Consider the following 24,241-nt stretch of genomic DNA (forward strand, 5'->3'; position numbering starts at 1 on the left):
ATGTTAACTGTACGTGAACCCAGATAACAGAAATCAAATCCCTAACCACCCCCTCAAATAGCAAAACAGAAACAAAGTAAAAAAATGTTATTTGAAAAAATTCAAATGTCATTATAATTTTAAGAAAATTTCAAAATATGTTCACAGCAACAGTTTAAAAGAAGCTTGTTAGAAAACACCTCTACAGTTTTAGTTTATTATACTGTAAAATAAACTAAGTATTTTAAAAATAAAAGGATTATGTTGACATTCAAGTACAACTGAACAATGAGTAAGAGGGAAATGAAAACATTTGATCTCACTAGTCACACCCCACCATTTAAGTCTGCAGGAGGAATGCTGTTTTAATAGAAAAAAATGTTAACACAATAAGAAAACTGAAAACAAAGAGTACAGAATGGAAGTATTTATAATTGATTAACAAAAGTATGTTTTTACAAAGGAATTAAAAAGGAGAATAAAGCCTCCTGTGTAACTTACCAACATAAAACGAGCAGTTGGAATGCAATAAACTTTCAGTCCATAAGCGACACAGTTCACTTTCAGTTAGAGCTTCAACTCCATAACAAGCTTGATATTCCACTTTGGGTAGTACATAAACCGGAAATTGCTGAAATGCAAGGTTATGCTTTTTCAAAGCTCCATTAATTTACTTTTCATAGCAAATACATTTGCCTATATAGTTCTGCCATTTTCAAAATACTTTCACGTAATCTTATTTCATCCGTTCAGATACAGTAGAATTTGAGGTGGACAGATAAGATATCCTGAACCAACAGCTACCTGCCTCCCATCTCCACCCCAAATCCACATACCTCCCTACATATGCACACATTTTATCAGGCTGTGTAAGTGACATTAGAAACCTGGGAACAGAGCCTATAACACATATTTGCCCAAAGGTTCAAAGACGGATGCTAGGAACCAAAGACTGTTATACTATTAATTCTCAGAGGATAAAAAAGGAAAAAAAATTTTGGCCCTTTAAAGCATTAAACACATGGTCTCAGGCTCAAATGCTCTGACTAGCTTGTTTTCATTCTATGAATGTATAGGCATTAATACCTACATTAACACCTGTCAGTGTCCTTATCTTCATTAATACAAAGGCTTTGTTCCGAACATTAAATACCTGGTAAATTATCCATTTAGAGTTTATTGGTCAGGACACTAAATAGATTAAGTAAAATAACTGTGGCCATTACTGGTCTAAACGAGTATATGCAAAGATATACATGCTTCTGAAATAGTATGTTAGTCAGGTTCACTATGCTCATGTTATCTCATTTCTGTCAAAGAATATTCTACTTTTAATAGTAGTCTCTTCATTTGCAGCTGCAGAAGGAGAAATACATGATTCAAGAAATTTATTCAAAGTGATATGGCTAGTTAGTACTTTTGAAATTATTCTAAGCTGTCACTATTCATATACTTGAAAATATTTCATAAATGTTTCAGAATTCCTGATTTTCGCAAAGTGGCAAATTTAGTGTGCTTGGAACAATGATGGTGGTAAGAACAATTCAAATCCAGTAAAATTTTTCTTAACAGTAAGCTTGGTTCATAAGATTACCTTTGAATGTTGTAAAACTCTTAAAGCAGTGTTTCTTAGATTTCAAAGTGCATATGCATAACCCGGGGAATAGCTTTGTTAAAATGCAGAATCTGAGATGAAGAACAAGGTTTTTCTTTTTTTAAAAATTGAAGTATAATTAACAGTGTTATATTAGTTTCAAGTGCACAATATAATATTCCAACAATTCTGTACTTTAGGTTTTGCATATTTAATAAGCTCTTGTTCCAGGGGGCCAAACCTCAAGTATAAGGCTCCTACGTGTCTTCACATTTAAAAACAAATTACACTGTGATAAAGATAATTTTACTGCTAAAAGCGTTTTATTATATAATAATTCTTTGGCAATTGGTAGTCCACATTGACAGTTGCTTATAGTTGCAACGATAAGCTAGAGATAAGGAAGGAGAGGTTAAAATGGTTGAGAAATTTGCTCAGGGACAGAGTCAGTTTACAGAAGAGGTGAATAGTTGATAGAGAAGATACTCTTTTTGGATCATGAGTAAATTTTCCTTGATAATACTGCCGTATCTATAAAACTAAGTCCTGAATCTGGTTTTAATTTCTGTGTGTATTCTACTGCCATCTCCAGGAAGCCAAGGGAAAGAAAAGTCTGGATATTTTATGGTATTATTCCAAAATTAAAGTGAAATTTTAAATACAAAGTTTTCAAACTATAAAAATTAAATTTAGTGGAGCACCCAGGTAGCTCAGTCGTAGACTGTCTGACTCTTGATTTTGGCTCGGGCCATGATCTCACAGTTTGTGTGTTTGATCCCTGCAATGGGCTCTGTGCTGGTGGTGTGGAGCCTGCTTGGGATTTTCTCTCTCCCTCTCTCTGCCCCTCCCCTACTCACGCGCAAGTGTGCTCTCTCACTCTCTTTCTCAAAATAAATAGGAAAATTAAGAAAAAATTATATTTACTCTTCCTTTCTATGTTGAATAGTAACTCCTATTTTCCCCAAATGAAAGCTTTTATTGGTTCTGTCTTCCAGTTACTCATATAAACCTTTCTGAACTTTTACATAAATTCCTAAATAGATACTTAGTAGCTAGTATCAGAGGTTGAAGAGACTTTTAGGTATTTTAAAGCTTTATCTAAACAAGTTGGTTTTTAAGTAGTAAATATTAATGAGAATGCTTTCTTACCTAGAGTTTAAATAGGGCTACTTTAAAACTTCTCAAACTAGTGCTTAAATTTCCCTTAAATAATTTCTTCCTTAATAACACACTCTTCTCTCTCATCCCTCAATTCTTCTTGTTTATAGAATACCTGTTTATTGTGTTTCTAGGATATAAAACATTTGGGAGAAACAAGTCAGACGTGATTCCAAGGGAAATGCATTCTAGTAAGGGATTTTAACCATGTGTACTAAAGTATTACAGATAATAAAAGGTACAATATGATAAGAATTCACTGAAAATTTTACAATTTTACTCTGGTTTTGACATAATCAAAAATATAAGGCTATTTATATTCTATATCTAAGGCTATAGATATTCTTTGGGGCTTGACTATTTTGATATATTTTGATGAAGAGTGAATTCTTTCCTATAAAATTGTGTCTCAATATTTACAAATTGCATTTTAGTCAAGTGAATGACAATGTCCTTAATAGGTTGTCTGTTTCAAGAATTAACTCGGTACCCAATATATCCCTAAAGCTATTCTTTCTTAAGAGATACTGGACATCAATAGTTACTAACTGCTGGCAGCTGGGAGATCAATACAAAGTGCTAAGGGTTCATAGGGTAGAAAGTGAAAGAAATGAGGTTAGCTCCCAAATAAATCAGAGAGATAGTAAAAATTACAGAAATAAAACACTGAAAACACAGTCCATAGCACTGACACATATTTAAGACATTCATGCTATGGCCATTAAATTGATCACAGTTAAGTATACGCGAGAAGGGAAAAAATTAGCAAATAAGGTAAAATCTTTTAATTTAGAGAATATTAGCCTTTATTTAGGAGCAGACTAAAATAAAATTTTTAGTATTCTGTCATTCCTTGACTTTCTCTTATAAAAAACACTACTACATACATTTAATTCAAAACCATTTGGTTTCTAAAATTTCAAGTCTTAACCACTGATAAAAACCAAATTATGAAAAGAATTAAAAAATTTATTCACAGTCTTCCTTCTATTTAACAAAGTAGAACAGTATCATCAAGCAAAAGATCCTCCAAGTCCACTAGATTCTGCTGGACAAAGATCCTAGATCCTGATGGGTTCCTTTTAGAATTTTTTTTTTTAATTTTTTTTTTAATGTTTATTTATTTTTGAGACAGAGAGAGACAGAGCATGAACGGGGGAGGGTCAGAGAGAGGGAGACACAGAATCCAAAACAGGCTCCAGGCTCTGAGCTGTCAGCACAGAGCCCGACGCGGGGCTCGAACTCACGGACCGCAAGATCGTGACCTGAGCCGAAGTCGGCCGCTCAACCGAATGAGCCACCCAGGCGCCCCTAGAATTTTTTCTTGATAGACACTGCTATTAGCAGCTTGGAAAGGCTGGCACTTCCTCCCTCCCTTTCTTTTCTTTCTCTCTCTTTCTCCCCACCTCCCTTCCTCCCTCCTTCCTTCCTTCCTTTTCCCAGTTACTCCTTAATATGACAAAGTAGTAATCAGGGACTTGATCCACAAGGGTCAATGCTAAAGCATCACTAATTTTGATCACCTGATTCCTAGCTGCAACTATAATGACATTTTAAAGTGATCACTAAGGATTCTTATTAGGAGGTAGGTTAGAAAGCAAGAGACAGAGACATCAAAATTAAAAAAAAATACACACACACACAAAATGACAAAGGTACACAACAGAAAAAATTCTCTTATGTAAAAATGAAAGACATCACTATAATCAATTATAATATAGAGGCTCCTCTTTACCAGAATTCAGTGATCACACAAAAACCAAACTAATCTCAAAGAGAACTTCAAATATCAAATACAGAAAACTATTTAAGAACCAATTACTCAAACTGTAGTAAGAACTTCTTAACCGAAAACAAATTTTTACATCAACCCTCCTCCTCCTCCCCCCACCAAAAAAAAACAACAGAGGAAAAAGAAGACCAAACTTGTGGCCTTTCAACAACTCTGGGAAGACTTCAAATGTGTGTGAAAGCACACCTGTCAAGATGTGGTACTTCTAAAATGAGTCAAGAAGATCCCCAAAGTAAGAGAGAAAGGGGCTAATAAGTCATAATGGAACTCCAAATTCACAGAAAGCAGGAATATATGTGCCAGCCTAGGTCAAATCTATGATGGTGCCATTTTTCATAAAGTTTATAAATTCCATGCAAGAATGTTACGAGCATTCATGAATTTTATATTTAACACTTTCCATTTTCCCTTATTAAAAGTGCTTTCAGTATTTTACTAAAAAAACAATAAACAAAAAGCCTCAGCTCAACCTGGAAAAATTCTAGAGTGACCAACAATTTAAAATTAAACTTCATAACAATGGCATGTTAAATATTTGCTGATTATCTACTTATACTACCACATCCTAACTCCCGAGGTAACAACTTACTCTTCTGATTTTCTTCCGTTTTTTAGAACGTGGTCTGGTCTCTATCCTCTGGACACTGCATCGCACAAGTAACAACAGGTCTTGCAGGCTAAATAACTTGTAAACAAAATTTCCTTCCTGCGGAGCTACATATTCTGTTGTATCTTCAACATAGTCCTGAAGTTCATATGGCAATCCTTTAAAAATAATTATATTTCTCATTTTTATTTTAAAATACATTAGCTCTTTATCCATCATAATTCAAAATAAAATAATTCCATTATCTAATTTTAGGTTTCTATCGACTTTATTTTCTATTTCTCTGAGTTGAACATTCACACTAGTACCATTTCTGTTTACTTTTACAGGAACTGCAGCCAAGAGCTGAAGTCAAAACTTTTACTACCTTCATTAACACCAACGTTAAATTAGTGAAACAACATATGAAGCAAGAAGAAAAAAAGTTTTAAAAAAAGTGATGTCATTTTCCTTAACCTGCTTTTCAACTGAAAAAAAATTTTTACATCAACCCTCCTCCTCCTCCCACCAAACAACAGAGGAAAAAGAAGGCCAAAAATGTAGCCTTTTAACAACTCTGGGAAGACTTCTCAGGCAGAGCTGAGATGCAACTTTATATCTATCTCAGAATGTGAAAAAGTATAAAACTCCGGTCTGACACCACAAATTAGTAAATTTTGAACTCATAAATGTTGATGATTATTTTTGATCACTTCCCCTTCATCATTCCAGTGAGCCATATCACCTGCAGCTACAGTAGCCACTGTACATGTTGGATAAACAGTACACTGAAAAATGAAATCTCAATGACGATGTAAAGATTATGAGACAGGGGGTGCCTCGGTGCCTCAGTCAGTTGAGCATCTGACTCTTGATTTCGGCTCAGGTCATGATCTCATGGTTGTGACACCAAGCTGCATGTGTCAGGTTCTGTGCTTGAAGTGGAGCCTGCTTAATATATTCTCTCCCTCCCTCCCTCTCTCTCTCTCTCTCTCCCTTCTTCTGTCCCTCCCCTGCACTCTCTCTCTCTCAAAAAAAAAAAAAAAATATATATATATATATATATATATACATATATATATATTTATATATGAGACAGGTTATAACAGAGAAAGTGAGGGAATGCGGGAGAAAAACTGAAGGATAAGGAAGAGGCAAAACAGTTAATACAAAGGTCTTTGTAAATATTTACTTACGTCCTTTTGGCTTCTGAAACGCAGTAGGCCAAACAGATTTTGGCCAACTAGAGGCATCTGAAGGAGCAGAGGATTGTTCAGAAGGTGGAGTTTGTTTAGAATTTTCCAAATTCATTAAGGGCAATTCAGGTATTTTTCTGGAAATTGGCTTTAGGAGTTCATCCTGCATTTTTAAAATTTCTCCAACTGGATCAAATTTTTTATATACTCGTTTGATAGGTTTTTTTAAAACACATGACTCTTCAGGACTACAAGTAGCATTAGTCTGGTTTCCTACAGAAGCCTGTGTGGAAGAAGAATTGGGGCTAGCTGGTTTAGAATTTAAATTAGAATTCACATCAGCTGTCTTTCCATTACTATTATTTTGACACTCTGTGTCAATGATTAAACAGTCTTCATCTGTATCGCTATTGCAAAGAATTACATCTTCACTTCTCACTGCTTCTGATGTAACAGTCTTTTCCTTTGAATTGTCTGTGTTCTCTAGAATATTTAGTTTTTCAGGGGCATATACTGTATCAGTAGCTATATCATTTTTATTAGAGGTTTCAATTTCTGTAGAACTTTCTAACTGTAAGGAATCAGACATTTTCAAGTCACTATCTTGCACCAAAGACTTCTCAGGCTTTGATGCCTTTTCACCACATGGTACAAATCCCTGATCATCTTTATTTTTGCACTCTTCAGGGCCACCATCCATACCAGTCATGAGCTGTTTCTCCTTTTGCAACTGTTCCATCAGAATCTGAGATAAACTTCTAGAATGAGCAGAAATGTCTGGAGCAGTTGGTGCCACAGATGTGGTTGCTGTGCTGGGAGCTGTGGGGGTATCTGTTGTGTTGGGTACTGTGTAAGTGCTTGCTGGACTTGGTGACTTTGATGGTTTGGTGGTGTTTACTCCAAAAGTTTCAAGTTCTGTGACGTCACCATCAAAATCCAGGTCCAAATTTTCAAGGGTCTCAATTTTTCGGCACTCATTAACTTCATAAGACATCTTAAGAAAACATATTGGTAAACTATTAATAGATATTCCAGGACAGTCCTCACCTATCTCTTAATGCCTCTACACATCACATAGATAGTTCATGCTCTTTAAAAGGAGAAAGAAATGTCTAATGGCTTTGAAAGGTTCTTGCTTAAGAGGATGATAAACTACCAACTAACTGATTCAACCTTACTTTCCTACTGAAATGTTGATGAAATAAAGACAAATTTGTGAACCCCCACATCCCAAAAGGAATTTCCACTAATCGAAAAGAGAACCACAAAGAACAAATGTGGGGCCAAACAGAAATGCAAAGGATTTTCACTGATACCCACTGTATATACACTGTAATGAGGTGACCAGGAGGAAAGCCTCTTTGCTCCTGTGAGGAAGCTGCTTTCTACCGCAGCTGGGGAAGTGTCACCAGCCTCCAATGCATCCCTAACATCAACAATGACTTTCTACACCTACTCAGAGAAAACAACTCTTCTAATATGGACAGGAAGTGATTTTATTGTATTCTGGGACATCAAATCATTGAGGTTATAGTTTTTCATGTATTGTTTTGGTAACGGAAGAACTATAAACAGGTCTAATTTATTCAAGAATAAACTGTCTTCTCCCCAAGTAGCAATAGATCTCTCCTCAATCTGGCAAAGGACTTTAGATAAATACCATAAAAATTTGGTTACAAGCTATACATACCCACTAGCCATACAGGTTAGGATCTGAGAGAGAAATATTCTGACAGTAATCATGTAGTAAGAAAGAACAACTTATGTCAATTATTCAACTTCTGTGAACCTCAATTTCTTCATCTCTAAATAGTGATAAGAGGGTCACCTTCTTGGATTTGTTCTAAGGATTAAATGAGAACTTGTATATAAAAAGTTTCTTACCATAGTCCCTGGTACATAGTAAGGAGCTTCTCAGTAAACAGTAGCTCTTATTAAAATAGGCCACCAGATTTAGTAAAAAAGTAAAAAGTAAACCATATGCTGTTTACATGAGGCATTCTTACACAGAAAGGTTAAAAACAAAACAATGGGACAAACATCAAGAAACAGAGATAAGAGATAGCAATATTAAGTGTTCAACAAAGCAGAATTCAGTGCAAAAAACATTAGACAGAAAAAGGAATCCTATGTTGAAAAAAGATGAAATCCATTAATAATGATTTTTCACATGCCAAATAACTTCAAAATATGGAGTCAAAATTGAAAAATAAAAGGACAATCTGACAGAAATACAATTGTACTTGGTCAATAATATACTATTTCTAAGTAAAAACAGGGATATAGAAAGTACATATAATATTAAATGAAGTATGTATGAATGACTGAAACATATACACAGACTGCAAAGATATACCTTTTCCCTCCCAAGAATCCAAGGGGCATTTCCAAAGATGGACTATAAATTAACATACAAAGAAAACATCAATATAGCACAAAGCAGAATCTGCTAAGATCTTACTCTCTGTTTAGAAGGAAATAAAATTGGAAATCATTAAGAAAAATGTAAATAAACAACAATAAACCCAAGCACCTAGATTAAAAAACATTCCCAATTATTGGATAAAATAATTAAAATAATTGCAGAATAGTTAAAAAGCAACAAAAATAGAACACTAGACATTAAAAATCGGAAATATCATTCACAGCCTTTTCAAGATATAGAAAAATAATACTATTATAATCATAATAATAAAGTGAAGAAATTTAGTAACTATAAAAAAATCAATGAACTGAAAAACAATGGTCTCATCTCTAATAGAACAAACTTAGATAAAATTTTAAATATCATTTATCTGTAAATACTTCAGTATGTAGCTGTAAAAGGATTCTTCTCTAAAACATATCATTAATTATATCAATAAAAATTAATAATTTCTTAATGTCATAAAATAGCTAATCAGTGTTAAAATTACCCAGCCTGATAAATGTCTTTTACAATTGTTAACTGGAATCAGGATCAAGATCCCTACACTGTATTTGGTTGACATATCTGTCAATTTTGATTTGTCAAGTGCCTCTCTCCCATACTCTACCAACTCCCACATCACCAGATATTTGTAGAAAAAAAACAAATTAGTTATCCTACAAAAATTTCTAATTCTGGATTTTAACTTCTGCATCTCCCTGATGTCACTTAACACATTCTTCTATCCCTTAAATTTCCTATTAAAACAACCTAGTAGCTTGATTAGATTCAGGTACAATTGTTTTTTTAATTAAAAAAAAATGTTTATTTATTTGTTTTTGAGAGAGAACTTGCGTGCCTACAAGCAGGCACAAGTGGGGGAGGGGCAGAGAGAGAGAAAAAGAGAGGCTCAAACTCACCAAATGTGAGATCATGACCTGAGCTGAAATCAAGAGTTGGATGATTGACCGAATGAGTCCCTAGGTGCCCCTCGGGCAGTTTTTTGTTGTTGTTTTTAACCTGAATATGGTAGTATTGTGTACTTTCTACTTCAATCAGGAGGCTAATAATGTCTCTGGTTGTCTTTCTTTTTGTGATACTATAATTGATCTATCGAGTCATCAAGGGTCCTCAACTTAATCTACCCACTATGAAACACCTCACTGATCAATTTTAGCAGCCATTACTGATGATCACTGTTCACAAGTTTATTTAGTGTGTGTGTGTGTGTGTGTGTGTGTGTGTGTGTGTGTGAGAGAGAGAGAGAGAGAGAGAGGGGGAGGGAGAGGGAGGAGGGAGAGGGAGGAGAGAGAGAGAGAGAGAAAGAGAGAGAAAGAATGCCAAGCAGGCTTCCTGCTGTCAGCACAGAGCCTGGCACAGGGCTCGAACCCACTAACTGTGAGATCGTGACCTAAACCAAAATCAAGTTGGACGCCCAACCGACTGAGCTACCCAGGTGCCCTGATGATCACTGTTTAGATTCATTCACTATTTTATTAGCTGAAAAATGGTGACAATCACATTCTATCATTACCCTAAATATAGATTGCACTGGAAAGGCAAGACAAATATCTGGTATTTTTTAAACCAGTTTTTAGCATGACTTTATGCACGAACACCCTCCAAAGGTGACTAGTACTTTTTAAAAAATTATCATTATGAATTCATGGGTTTTAACATATTTTCTATGTTTTATTCCATTGCAGCCATTCTTTGTCATGTCAAACTGACACATCTCTGGTCCACAGAAAACCTTTCAGTGGTTCTGGCATGTTTTTGATACTATTCCAATATTATTACAGGGCTTTTACTTAACTTCTTTGATTGGCATTTACTATCTCTCCTATCTCCAAAATTCTTGGTTCCTAATATAAAGGAACTATGGAAATTATCTAACATGCTCAAAATCACAAAAGTAGTATCATTACTAACAATATGGCTACTAAATGCAGTTTAAGATTTTTTGGCAGCTCTTTTTGAACTTAGGATATAAATCTTTTGGGATGTATGGTCAAATTAATGAGTTTCAAATCATTTAAAATAATTCACTGAGTGGTTAAACTACTAACTTGATATATTGTGGATTAATTTGTTTCATTTCAGCTTAGGTTGGCTTTTATAACAATCTAAAAATTCGTTTTATAGACATAAAACAAAAGTGATTCAAAAGTCAGAAGTGTAAAACAAAGTACATTTAGAGAAATCTAGTTGATATCCTGCTTCCCCCTACTTTGTTCCATACTTCTCCCAGTTTTAGGTTTATTATATGCAGGATTTTTATTCTTTTTAATATAAGCAAGTCAGTTTATGTGTGTATATATTTGTATTTCCCCATTCATAAATAAATAGTAGTACATTACACAAAATGTCGTCTTCTTTGCGTTTTTCACTTAACAATATAACTTGGGTATCACTCTGTAGATTCCTGTCTATAGTTTTTTCATCCTTTTTAATAGCTGCACAGTATGCTGTCGAAGACATACAGTTTATTTAATCAAAACCGTTTTAAGGGACATGTGGATGGTTTCCAATCTTTTGCTACTACAAATAGTGCTGGAATGAATACTTTGCACACATATTTTGCTCTTTTCCTAGTGTACTTTTTTAAAGATTTTATGTTTAAGTAATCTCTACACCCAAAGTGGGGTTCAAACTTATAACCCCAAGATCAAGAGACATATGCACTACTGACTGAGCCAGCCAGGCACCCCTCCTCATGTACTTCTGAGCTACATTTTTGGAATTGAGATTTTTATAGTAAAGGATGAACCCACTTCATGTTTTGTGGGTACATCTTTCTTCAGATGATTGCAGAAATGTTATAGCAATTATCTTCTTTTCTTGGAATACCTTTGTAAGAGCTTCCATCAACAATCTTCTTCTGTTGTTCCTCTTTAAATTGGATGGATTCTCCTGTTCCTGGACAATCCTGTGTGAGGGCAGGCCAAGTCAGCTTTCTGAGCTTCATGGCTCTAAGCTCATATTCCACTCCTCTACAAAGTATGTACGAATGAATGTATGTATGTATGTATATAAGTGTGTGTGTGTGTGTGTGTGTGTGTGTGTGTGTGTGTGTGTATAAAATCTTAAGTACATTCTGAAATCTGCTTTCTCTATTCCCCTCGTCCTCAGCTATAGAAAAACTTCTTTTCCTTACCTTTAATGTCCTTGTTATGCTTAATATGGACTGTATTACTAGCCTGAATGAAGGCTTTTGTCTGGGAAAGAACTTTAGTTGGTTAGTTTCTAGAGTTTTTAGGGCCCAGGTCATCCCACAACTCTCTTAATTTCCTGAGTGTCCCTGTACTCACCTACAGATTAGAGCCTATCCACATTATTTTCACTTTTGTTTTTCTTCATTCCCTCTTGCATCTTTTACCATGCTCCTTCTGTCTGGGATTATTTTCCTTGTGCCTGAAGAACATCCAACAGAGGCGATCTGCTGGTAGCAAAGTCAATTTTTATCTGAAAATATCTTTGATTTTTTTATTTACGGATATTTTCATGGGTTAGGTAATTTTAGTGTAGGGGTTATTTTAGCACAATATATTGTTCCCAGTGTCTTCCTGTTTCCCTTGTTGTTACCGCAAATTACTTGCCAGTCTAACTCTCAGTCCTGTACAAGTAATGTGCCTTTCGTTTTTCTGGTGGCTTTTAAGAGGTTTTTTGTTTCCCACTATTGCTTTGGTCCAATTATCTCTGTTACAGTATCTTTCTGGGTAGAACTACATGTGTTAAATGGTCTCACTATATCCTCTATATTTCTTGCTCTATTCTATTTTCTTTCTGTTGTCCGTGCTTTATTATGGATAGTCTTTTCAGACTCATCTTCCAGTTTATCAATTCTCCTTTCGGCTTCATCTAATGTGCTAATAACCCCGCTTAGAAAATTCTTAACTGCATTTACTATATTTTTCAGTTTAAAATTTTTTCTTTAGTTCTTTTTCAAATCTACTCTTTCAAAAGTTTCTAGTTCCTCATCAAAATTTTCAAGCATGGCTTTAATTTCTTTGAATGCTGTATGTTAAACAGAGTTGGCTAATAATCTGTGACTGATAACTGTAGGATCTATTTTTCAGTCTGTTTCTATGGTCATTGTTTCTGATGGTTCTTGCTCATAGTACCTATTCTCCTTGTGGGTTCAGTTATCTTTAAATGTTTTCTTGATGCTTTATTTAAAAAGTTACTGGTAGAAATAATTTGAGGCCCAAAATGACATTATGTTTCTTTAAGAATTATTTTCATTTGCTCTTACTAGGTGTCTAGAGACACTAGCAATCCAAAAGCATTTGAATCCAAGTTTAAGGCCTGAAAACTCAGGCTACAATCTCTGAGAAAGTGAATTTATTTCTAGTTCACTCTTGCTCCTGGGGTGCAGCCCTGTAGGGTTCAAGCCCTTGGCAGAAAACTAAACTCTGACTTTTTCACCCTAGTCCTGTGATCCTAACAAAAACAAAGTTCATTTTTTGCTGCCTCTTCAAAACTGGCAGATAACATTCAGGGCAAAAATGACTTTCTGAGTGACAGACTTGGCTCTCTGGATGTTGGTCTTCTCTACTATCTCAGCCCTCATTGTAATTCCTCACTGTCTTGTTAGCTCTTTGATGATGCTAAGAAAGAAAATTTTATATTCTGTCCAGCGGTTTTCATTGTTATCAATAATGATAAAGGTCCAAGGTTTGTTATCACAGAAAGAAATTATTGTTACTTTTTTTTTCCTCTTAACCTACTTCATGTTTCTTCACAGCACTTGTTACTTCCTGACACTCACCTCACACCAAGTATAAGGTAGATTTAAAAATGTGTAAAAAGAGGGACACCTGGGTGGCTCAATCCGTTAAGCCTCTGACTTCAGCTTAGGTCATGATCTCACTGCTCATGAATTTGAGCCCTGTGTTGGGCTCTGTGCTGTCAGGTCAGAGCCTGGAGCCCACTTTGGATTCTGTGTCTCCCTCTCTCTCTCTGCCCCTTCCCCACTCATGTTCTGTCTCTCTCTCTTTCAAAAATAAACAGTAAGAAAATATTTAAAAAATGTATAAAAAGAAAACTTAAGAAATGCTGGAAGTGCTTTATGATATTACACCATAAATATATTAAAGGCAAATGTCAGAGAAAAACATATAAACAAATATGAAAGACAGAAGGCCAATATCCTCAAGATAGTATGAGCTCTTAGGTATAAATAAAATAAAAAACATTTTTCAATTTTATTTTCTAATTTTGTTTGCTCTCTCACTTTATTCGGGTCTCTGTTCATATTTCTTGTCATTGGAAAAGTCCTGATCATCAATTTAAAATAGACACATTCCCATCTCTTTCCCCTTAACCTACTCTATTTTTCTGCATAGGATTTATCACAACCTGCTTGTTTGCTATGCTTTTATCTGCATCCTCCATCACTAATGTAAGCTGTGAGAGAAAAAGAGACTTTATTTTTATTCACTGCTGTATGCTGAGTGCAGAGAACAGTATCTGCTTAATAAATATTTGTAAAATGAGTGGATAAAGTTTTGTCTAAACAGAATGTCTTACTTTAAGAATCATGGAAAATATTTTTAAGGACACAAAATAATAAAAGTACTATTTATGGAGAGGAAAGCATTGTCCTAAATGTTTTATGTGTGTTAACTCATTTAATCCAAAATAATCTTATGAGTTAGGTACTATCATGAAACCCATTTTGAAGATGAGCAAACCATATACAGAGAGAAATTAGAAAGCTTGCCTAAGGTCACGCTGCTCATGAGTGTACTGAAAAGAATTAACAATCTGGCCAAATACTTTTCTGCACCAATCAAACTCATCTATTCCTTTTCATACTTAAGAACTTCTGAATATGAATGAAGTCAATTAAATAAAACCACTATCATGATTACCACCACCACTAAGTTTTTAGTACATATAAACTAAAGACTGTGCTCAGCATTTTACATGTAATATCAAACTTAATCCTTGCAACAATCTTGTGAAGTAGGTATTATCATCTCTCCTTTACAAAAGGAGAAAACTGAGGCTGAGGGAGGTTAAATTAGTTGCTCAAAGTCTAGCTTGACTTGGGGTTCCATTTTAAGTTTCAATATAGTGCCTGTATTTTAACTATTAGATTTAAAGACCTGCAGTAAAACTTTATGCTTCAAAAGGATAAACAAGTACATTTCTTGGAAAAAAAAAAAAAAAAAAAGGAAGCAAGCATTACATACTTCCATTTCAGACATATAATCTTCTGGTTTGTCCATAAATACTGCAGAAACTGGAACAGATGTGTTTTTGGACATCATGAATTTTAATGGAACTTCATGGTAGATTTGATTTCTCTCTCTCATTGTCATTTTCTTTTGAGGAAGTGGTGAATTAATATAAATTACTTTAACAGGTTTTGAACCTTAAAACAGAAACAGAAGAAAGAGGGTGATTAGTTTCTAGTAGTTATATTTAAAAGAAACAAACAAACAAACAAGATACAGGGCAGAAAGATCACCAAACAAAGCAATATAGGATAGGAAAGTGGTAGCACATATCTCATGTATTTGCCACTCTTGAGCTTGTGATCTTTAGAGATATAAGGCTGAGAGAATTTGGCTAGAAAAATGTTCTCTAACAGATTTTTAAAAAGCTTTTCTGCTTTTTATTGTTATACTTTTACTGTCATTATTACTCAGTTCTTACAAGACTCTAGTTCCAAAAAGTGACGAAGTTTTTACCACAGATAATATATTACATTTAGCTCTAAACTGTAGTTTTGTTCATTAGACACAGTTCTGTATTTACTACAATTGTTACATAAAATAATATTAATTCTAGAAGATATTAACTTGACTGTCCAAAGAAAGACTATCCTATGCTTACAAGTACAGACCTATTTTCATTCTGAATTCCAGTATCAGACACGTAAATAAGTCTGGAAACTGACCCATCTGAGGCTATCTAATAAAGTTCTGCATTCCTTTCATTTCAGTGAAAGAAGAAACTCATTATTGCAAGTATTTTTGGCTACTCTAAACCGTAATTATTTTTCTCTTTCACCCCACAAAATGAGTATGGGTTCTGTAGACCTAAGAACTCATGCATGGGTATCAATTCTAGAGTAGCACTATTTAAAAGTTCTAAGTATAAGTGTAAAATTCACATTCTCCTTAAATCAAAACTTAAGATTTTTTAATTTGACAAATGATCATGTATGTTTAGATAGTTGAAATAGAACTGGTCCAACTCCACTTTTGAGAGCTTTACTTGATACAGCAAATCACAAACCTGCAACAGGTATTACTTGAATACACACTGGAATTTCCCACTGTTCCCTGTAGTTTGGTCCATGATTATTTAATAAGGTAAATAATGATTGACTAGTTAGAGCTATCTGAGGGTGGTATCTTGAAACAAGCTTCTCTGCATTTGGATCTTTACTAATATCCTGAAAAACAAAATACAACTTGTTACTTGATTATATTTATTGGAAATTTCTTTGAGGAAGTACTAAAAAGAAGGGAGACATTCCACTAGGGGACTTTAGAACAGTAAGATGGTTATGTACTTTATGAGATACAGAAGATTACTTAGGAAAATTCAAAAACACTTTTCTACTTACGTAATGCATAGCTGCAGCTGTTTTTTCTGGTGTTTCAGTGGTAGATATGTTATCTTTTGAGAGCTGTAACTTTGCAGGCATTGAGGGAAATACCGTTTTCACGTATTTTACACTGCCCTAAGTAAGAAAAAAGGGAATGTCTTATTCCAAATATCTTACGTATTTTTCCCCTAAGACAAGTATTCTTTTCAGCATATGAAACCCTCAACTTAAAATACTTCACTCTACTTTAGGACCTTCTCAAAGTCAAGACTTCCATGATTTTGCTGGAAAACCTGCATACATGGGTTTTTCTTTTCAAAGAAGGTCCAAGACCAGGGTGCCATGTAATCTTCCTTACCACTTTAAATTCTAACCTCTCATTTAATGAGGTACAAATATAACAGAAACTCTAAAATATCCTCTTTACCCATACTTACTTCCAATGATTGTGAATAAAAACCTTTAAAAGAAAAAAGGTTACCTTCTTTGCATTTAGGAACATTACAAAAGGTGGGAATGAAAAGAAAATCAAGAAATAAAGTTGGTAGTGACATTTTAAAAAATATCAAGGACTGTTATCCACAAAATAAAGAAGACCCATTTGTATTGCATATTTTAAAAGTTCTATCTCATTATTGTTCAAAATTTAAACATAAATATTGTCTGCGAAATACAGATGATGTTTCAGACAAAAATAAGTTTAAACTTTCATTGGTAAACCTTACCAATGCGAGAAGAGTTTTTTCTAGCTTTAATCCCATCTCTATTCTGAATGGGAAGAATCCCATTAAGCTGGTGACTTCATGGAGAGTATAGAACTCTGGATAGTTTTTCACTTGTTCAATGCAAGCTTTTAAAATTTTCTAGGGAATAGAAATTAAGAGACAATCATTTGTATCATACATCTGCAATAATAAAACAAAAATAACTTAGTTACATGTGACTATATAATTGTTCATTGAAATATTAAATTCATCTCATTAATCAAACTTCCAATAATCAAAGCATAATGTATATTCCTTTAATCTCTTATTTTTCATTATTCTTTTTAACCTAATTTCTTAAAAGTTGATATTTAAAAATATTAAAATTAGCAACTGTATTAAAATTTAAAAATAGAAAAGATGCATCATATTTTCTGTGCTATTTAAGAAACTGTCAAGGAAATAGAGTCACATGAAAACTTCACACTTTCCTGCAATAAAAGCAGTTATATGACTCATGAGAAATAAATAAGTTTAATACACTAATGATTCCCAAGCACAATAAATTAACAAAGTAGTTATCTCACAGACCACTATAATCTACAATCTAAACAAATAAATAACAGGGGTTTCTGGGTGGCTCACTCAGTTAAGCATTTGACTCTTGATCTCAGGCTCAGGTCATGATCTCAGTTTGTGGGTTTGAGCCCCGCATCAGGCTCTGCACTGCGAGGACAGAACCTGCTGAGGATTCTGTCTCTCCTTCTCTCTGCCCCTCCCTACCACTCTCTGTCTCTCAAAATAAATAAACTTTAAGAACTAAGTAAATAACAAAAGTTATAAATGATGGAGTATTTAGTATTTTCTTCTCTCCAAACTTTTCAAAATACTAATAACTTAGCAGGAAATATGATCAACAAGGAAATAAAATTCACAGCTTTACTCAAGCAGAATGTATGACAATTGTGATAACATGTAAATAACTCAAACATGCACAGCACTTTCGCGTGGGAGTGGGGTTATAATTTAAAAAACATAGGTACACAGGGGTGCCTGGGTGTCTAAATTGATTAAGGGTCCAACTGCAGCTCAGATCATGATCTCATGGTTTGTGAGCTTGAGCCCTACATTGGGCTGTCTACTATCAGCACAGAGCCCGCTTTAGATCCTCTGTCCCCCTCTCTCTCTGCCCCTCCCCTGCTCTTATTTATACATGCGCTCACTTTCTCACAAAAATAAGTATTTTTTAAAAAACCCACAAAACACATGTATATCATCTTCTAAGAAACTTAGTTTTTTTCTCCTGTTAATCTAATCTGAACCTTTTAGAATATATTTTACATCATAAGAGTAATTAGCAATAAGCATATCTTTGTAATATCTTTATATCCTCTTTCACTTCAGACATTTATGAAATTTGTCAAGTTACAAATCAATAACTTTACTCCAGTCTATCTTTTCATCTAGTTTCATATCCCCTTCTCCTCTTATTTAATTCTTACTGCCCCATCTTTCACATTTTCTCCCTCAATCCATGCTTTTCAATGCTGACTTTGATATTTTATTCAGGATATACTTGCAACTAAGGTAGATGTGGGTTAATATGGAAAAATTCTGTTTGTTTTTAAAATCCTAGTCAACTGCAGAGTGAAATTTGCATAAAATCTTTGTTCCTTATTTATATTAGTTAACTTCCACCCCTAACATTCCCATCTTATGGCAGTCATTATAAGAAGTTGAACATACGTACAAAGGTAAGCAATATATAAGAACTGTATGACACAGAAACTATTCTACTTGGATATTCACTGGCACATCTTTCTTGGTAAAACTCTACTGGATGTTTCACAGGGTTTTACTGAATTCACTAATTAGGGAGAGAGAGAGTCACTGAAAATCTAACACAGTTTTACTCCTATAACGAGATAGATTACTATATATTATTGTTGCTGTTGTTATTATTATCTGAGAGAGAGGGATAGAGAGGACAAGCTGGAGAGAAGGACAGAGAAAGAAAATCTTAACCAGGCTCCAGGCTCAGCAGAGCCTGACATGGGGCTCAATCCCACCCTGGGATCATGACCTGAACTGAAATCAAGAGTTGGGACAATTAACCTACTGAGCTACCCAGGCACCCCATTTTTTTTTAAGCGTTTTTTTTTTTTAGTAATCTCTACACCCAATGTGGGACTCGAACTCACAATCCCGAGATCAAGAATCACATGCTCTTCCAAATGAGCCAGTTGAGGTGCCCCCATTACTATATATTATTAAAGGTATTTCATAACTGGTAGGTACTAAGCAACTAAAGAATCATTATTTGATACATTTAAGATGCTTTAATAATTTATTTGTCTTTGAAAAACAGCTATGAGGTTAAGAGATTCAGGCTATTTCCCATCACCTAACCTCTGAATGTTATTTAACACTCTAAATATCTTGAAAACTAAATACACCAAAAGCATATACATGTACACAATACAGATTTATCATTACAAAGAAAGGTGAAAATGATTCAGCTCCCTAATTTTATTTTGGGCCAGAAAGGAAAAACATAGTATCATACATGTTTGAAACTTAAAAATTTAAAGGACACTACTTCTGGCAGTATGGTAGGGTCGGTACTTTGAAGAGGACTTCTACCCAAATCCCACTAGATACGAGATAAATCACAGCCAACAATTTTTATGCATTATTGGACTTGGTACAAAGCAAAAAGAATCTCAAGGACCCTAAGTAAATAAATAACCCCCAAACACCTAGAGCGAAAAGAAACAGGAGCAGTGAGCAGTAAGAAAACCCATGAAAACTGAGGTGGCTTGAGGGCAAATGCCTCCACCTGTGGCAAGATCCGGGGAGGTGAGGAGCTGAACATGTGATTCTTTCACTTACGCCTTACAAAACAGAGATTTGAACAGATATTTGTACATCCGTGTCCACAGGAGCATTATTCACAACTGTGAAAAGGCACAAGTAACCAAAGTGCCCATCAATGGATGAATGGATAAAAAAAAATGTCCAAATACTTACAATGGAATATGTATTCAGCCTTAAAAGAGAAGATTTAGAAACATGCCATAACATGGATGAATCCTAGTTGAGAGTTATTGTTTAATGGATGCGATAAAATAAGAACTCCTATTGGGTCTTTGTCTTGGTTCCTGACACAGGGCACCTAAAACCTTGGAATTTCCTGAGTGATAAGAAGGAAGGTCTTTTGTATGCTACAGAGATGACTCATGGCTCCTAGATAACTTCAGGGTGGGGGACGTTTGCCAGGAAATTCCAAGGCCCATTACAGGGCTACAGGTTGACCTACTCACCAACAACGCATAGTTTATTCAATCATGCCTAGGAAACAAAGCCTCCATAAAAACCCCTAAACAATGGGGTTCAGAGAGCTCCAAGGTTGGTGAACACATGGTGGTACTGGGAGGGTGGTGTGCATAGAGAGGGCATAGAAGCTCTATGCCTCTTCTTACATTTCTTGCCAAATGCATCTCTCTCCTCCATTTACAATAAACTAGAAATAGTAAGTAAAGTGCTTACCTGAGTTCTAGAGCAAATTATTGAACTAGAGAAAAGGGTCATAGAAACCCTAGGCCTACTGTCCTGAGGTGGAATACTGGTTGATGTGGGGGAAAAAAACCCACATAGTTGGTATCAGAAGTGTTGTTAGAGCAGTAACAGTTCAGAGATAGGTATAAAGTCTCAATTTTGCAAGATGAAAAGAATTCTGGAGATAGGCTATATAACAATATGAATGTACTTAATATTACTGAACTGCACACTTAAGATAGTAAATTTTGTGTTGTATTTTACCACAACTAAAAATAAAATTTAAAAAGGGGAAGGAAATTCTGACACATTCTACAACATGGCTGAACCTTGAAGAAGACATCATTCTAAGTAAAATAAGCCAATCACAAAAGGACAAATACTCTACTTATGTGAGGTACCTAGAAAAGTCAAATATCAAATTCATACAGCTAGAAAGTAGAATGGTGGTTGCCAGGGACTGGGGAAAAGAGGGAACAATGAATTATTTAGTGGGTACAGGGTTTCAGCTTGGGAAAATGAAAAAGTTCTAGAGATGGGTGGTAGAATTACATTCACAAAAGTATATAAAAGTATTTCATGCCATTCAACTGTCCTTAAAAATGATTAAAATAGGGGCACCTCGGGGCGCCTGGGTGGCGCAGTCGGTTAAGCGTCCGACTTCAGCCAGGTCACGATCTCACGGTCCGTGAGTTCGAGCCCCGCGTCAGGCTCTGGGCTGATGGCTCGGAGCCTGGAGCCTGTTTCCGATTCTGTGTCTCCCTCTCTCTCTGCCCATCCCCCGTTCATGCTCTGTCTCTGTCTCAAAAATAAATAAAAAACGTTGAAAAAAAAATTAAAAAAAAAAAAAATAGGGGCACCTGGGTGGCTCAGTGGTTAAGCATCTGACTCTTGATTTTGGCTCAGGTCATGATCTCATTGTTCCTGAGTTTGAGCCCTGCGTTGGGCCCCTGCTTGGGATTTCTCTCTCTCCCCTCTCTCTGCCCCTTTGCCGCTCACACACACTTGACTGTGTGCACAAACTCCCTCTCAAAATAAATAAATAAACACAAATTAAAAAAAAAAAGATTAAAATGGTAGCTTTTATGTTATGTATATTTTACCACAGTTAAAAAGTGGAGGCAGGGAGGGAGAGAGAAGGAGGGAGGGTGGGAAGAGGAAGGAGAGAGACAAAAATGGAAAACAGACGGAGGTCTGACCTAGGCAATATGGGAATCTCAGGAAGACAGAGTTGAGAAAATGAAAGAAAAGCAATAAATGAAAATGGCTGAGAATTTTTCAGAACTGAAGAAGGAAAGGAATCTACAGATACAAGAAACATAATGAACCAAGCATCATTTAAACACACATACACTGTAATGAAACAGTAAACCACCTAAGAACAGTCAAGACAGAAAAGAGAGATTCCCTAAAAGAAATGACAGATAACACACCTTTCTTTCTTTTTTAATGTTTATTTGGGGAGGGAGGGAGAGAGGAAAAGAGAGAGAATGAGAGAGAGAATGAGAGAGAGAGAGAAAGAATCTCAAGCAGGCTCCATGCTGTCAGCACAGAGCCCAACACGGGGTTTGATGTCACAAGCCATGAGAGTATGACCTGAGCTGAAATCAAGAGTTGACACTTAAGTGACTAAGTCACCCAGGTGCCCCCTGATCACACACTTTTCAATAACAGTAACATTCGCCAAAGAATTATCTTCAGATAAAGAAACAAAACAGTCAACTTAGAATTATGTATGGAGTAAAACCATCTAATCAGAAAAACAAAAAAAATATTTTCAGATAAACAAACCAAAAGATTGCTTATCACCAAGAGACCTTCATCAAACAAACATCTAGAACACGTAGCATTTGAGGAACAATGAAGAGGATCTCAGAATGTGATTTGAGAAGAGATTGAAAGTCAAAAAAATTATCAAAATTTGTGGATAAAACAAATATTGTCCATATAAAATAATAATGTAGATAGGTTTAAATAAGAGACAGCATTAAACAGTATCAGTCAGGAGGGGTGTGATGAAAGTCAAAATGTTCTATGGTTTCTGCAGACATATAGACTGATAAAACTGAATAGAACCAGGAAATTGACCCACACATCAATAGTGACAAGACAATTCAGTGAGGGAAAAAATTCATTGTAAAAATTCAAGTGTAACCATTAAGAGAACAGAAAAACAATGAACAAATTCCAAATTAATAAGGAGGAAAAGAAGGAGAAAAAACATCAATCCCCTCAAAAGAAGTAAAAATAGAACTGTAGAAAAAGACAAAAAGAAATCACAAACAAGTCTGTGTACACAATTATCATAATGAATGTAAATGACTAACCTTTCCATTTAAAAGGCAAGAGAGGTCAAGAGTTTACTCAAAAAGAAAAGGAAAAAAAAATCTAGCTAAACACTATTTTAAGAGATATTTGTAAAATACACGTTCTACAGATTCAAAAAACCCCATTAAAATCCCACCTAGCTCTTCTTTAGAAATTGACAAGTGGGTTCCAAAATTTACAAGGAAATAAAAAGGACTAAAAAGAGCCAAAAACAATTTTTAAAAAGAACAAAGTTGCAGGACTTACCCAACATGGTTTCAAAACTTACTAGAAGACTAGGTGATGCTGGCATATAGATGTATAGATTAATGAAATAAAATAAAGTCAGGAAAGTAACCCACATATTGGTGGTGACAAGGCAATTCAATGAGGGAAAAAAGAGCTTTTTCAACCAATAGTGCTAGGCAGAGTTTCTCATCGACAGTTTCAACATTTTGGACCAGATACTTCTTTGTGGTGGGCGGGGCATCCTATACACTTAAAGGTATTTAGCAACATTCTTGGCTCTACCCACTAGATGCCACAAGAACTCATTTCTCAGTTGTGACAATCAAAAATGTCTCCGGAAATTACCAAATGTTCTCTGGGAGGCTAAAGCACTCTCAGGTGAGAATCATTATGCTAGAACTAGATATCCATTCAAAAGAAGAATAAACTTTGATCCCAACATCACATCTTACACCAAAAAAAACCTTGAACATTCACACTCAAACTATAAAACCTCTAGGTTAGGGTTTTTCAACACAAGCATTACTGTCATTTTGGGCTGGATAATTCTTTGTTGTGGAGATGTCATGTGCATTGCAGTATGCTTAGCAGCATCCCTGACCTTTAGCCAGTAGATACTGGTAGCATTCTGCCAGTTGTGACAACCAAAAATGTCTTCTGACATCGCGAAAGTCCATAGGGGTAAAGAAGTAAACAAGATCCCACATGAGAACTACTTGGGGTCGGCAAAGATTTCTATGCTAGAATACATAAAAGCACCAACCATAAAACATTTTGAAAAATAAGACTTCATTAAAATTAAAATTCTGTTCTTTGAGAGACATTGTTAAAACATGAAAAAACACGTCACAAACTGGGAGAAAACCACAAATATAATAGACCTGTATTCAGAATATATAAAGAACTTTCAAGACTCAATAAAAATAAAAACCAATAAAATCAGCAAAAGATTTTAAAACATCATTGCTCATTAAGGAAACTAAAACCACACTGAGGCACCCAAGAAGTTGTTAAAATGTAAAAAGATTACCAATACTAAGTATTAGCAAAAGTACAGAGCAACTGGAACTTATTTTTAAGAGAAAAAGAGCACGGGTGGGGGGGGGGAGGGGGAGGGGGAGGGGGAGAGGGGGGGGGGGGGGGG

The 24,241-nt window shown here is 35.1% G+C and overlaps 1 protein-coding gene across 3 annotated transcripts in view; it reads right to left on the reverse strand.

Moving 5' to 3' along the window:
• The window catches only part of ICE2 (interactor of little elongation complex ELL subunit 2), a 64,130-nt gene that overhangs the window by 25,102 nt on the left and 14,787 nt on the right, over positions 1–24,241 (reverse strand). For all 3 annotated transcript variants that reach the window (XM_049611697.1, XM_049611698.1, XM_049611699.1), the window contains 7 exons: positions 17,005–17,142; positions 16,298–16,414; positions 15,964–16,123; positions 14,913–15,094; positions 6,306–7,299; positions 5,113–5,288; positions 481–610 (listed from right to left, as the gene is read on the reverse strand). In XM_049611697.1, coding sequence (XP_049467654.1) covers positions 481–610; positions 5,113–5,288; positions 6,306–7,299; positions 14,913–15,094; positions 15,964–16,123; positions 16,298–16,414; positions 17,005–17,142 — 1,897 coding nt within the window. The remainder of the gene's footprint in view (positions 1–480; positions 611–5,112; positions 5,289–6,305; positions 7,300–14,912; positions 15,095–15,963; positions 16,124–16,297; positions 16,415–17,004; positions 17,143–24,241) is intronic.

Source organism: Panthera uncia (assembly GCF_023721935.1).
Source record: "Panthera uncia isolate 11264 chromosome B3 unlocalized genomic scaffold, Puncia_PCG_1.0 HiC_scaffold_1, whole genome shotgun sequence".
In the NCBI taxonomy this organism is placed as follows: domain Eukaryota; kingdom Metazoa; phylum Chordata; class Mammalia; order Carnivora; family Felidae; genus Panthera; species Panthera uncia.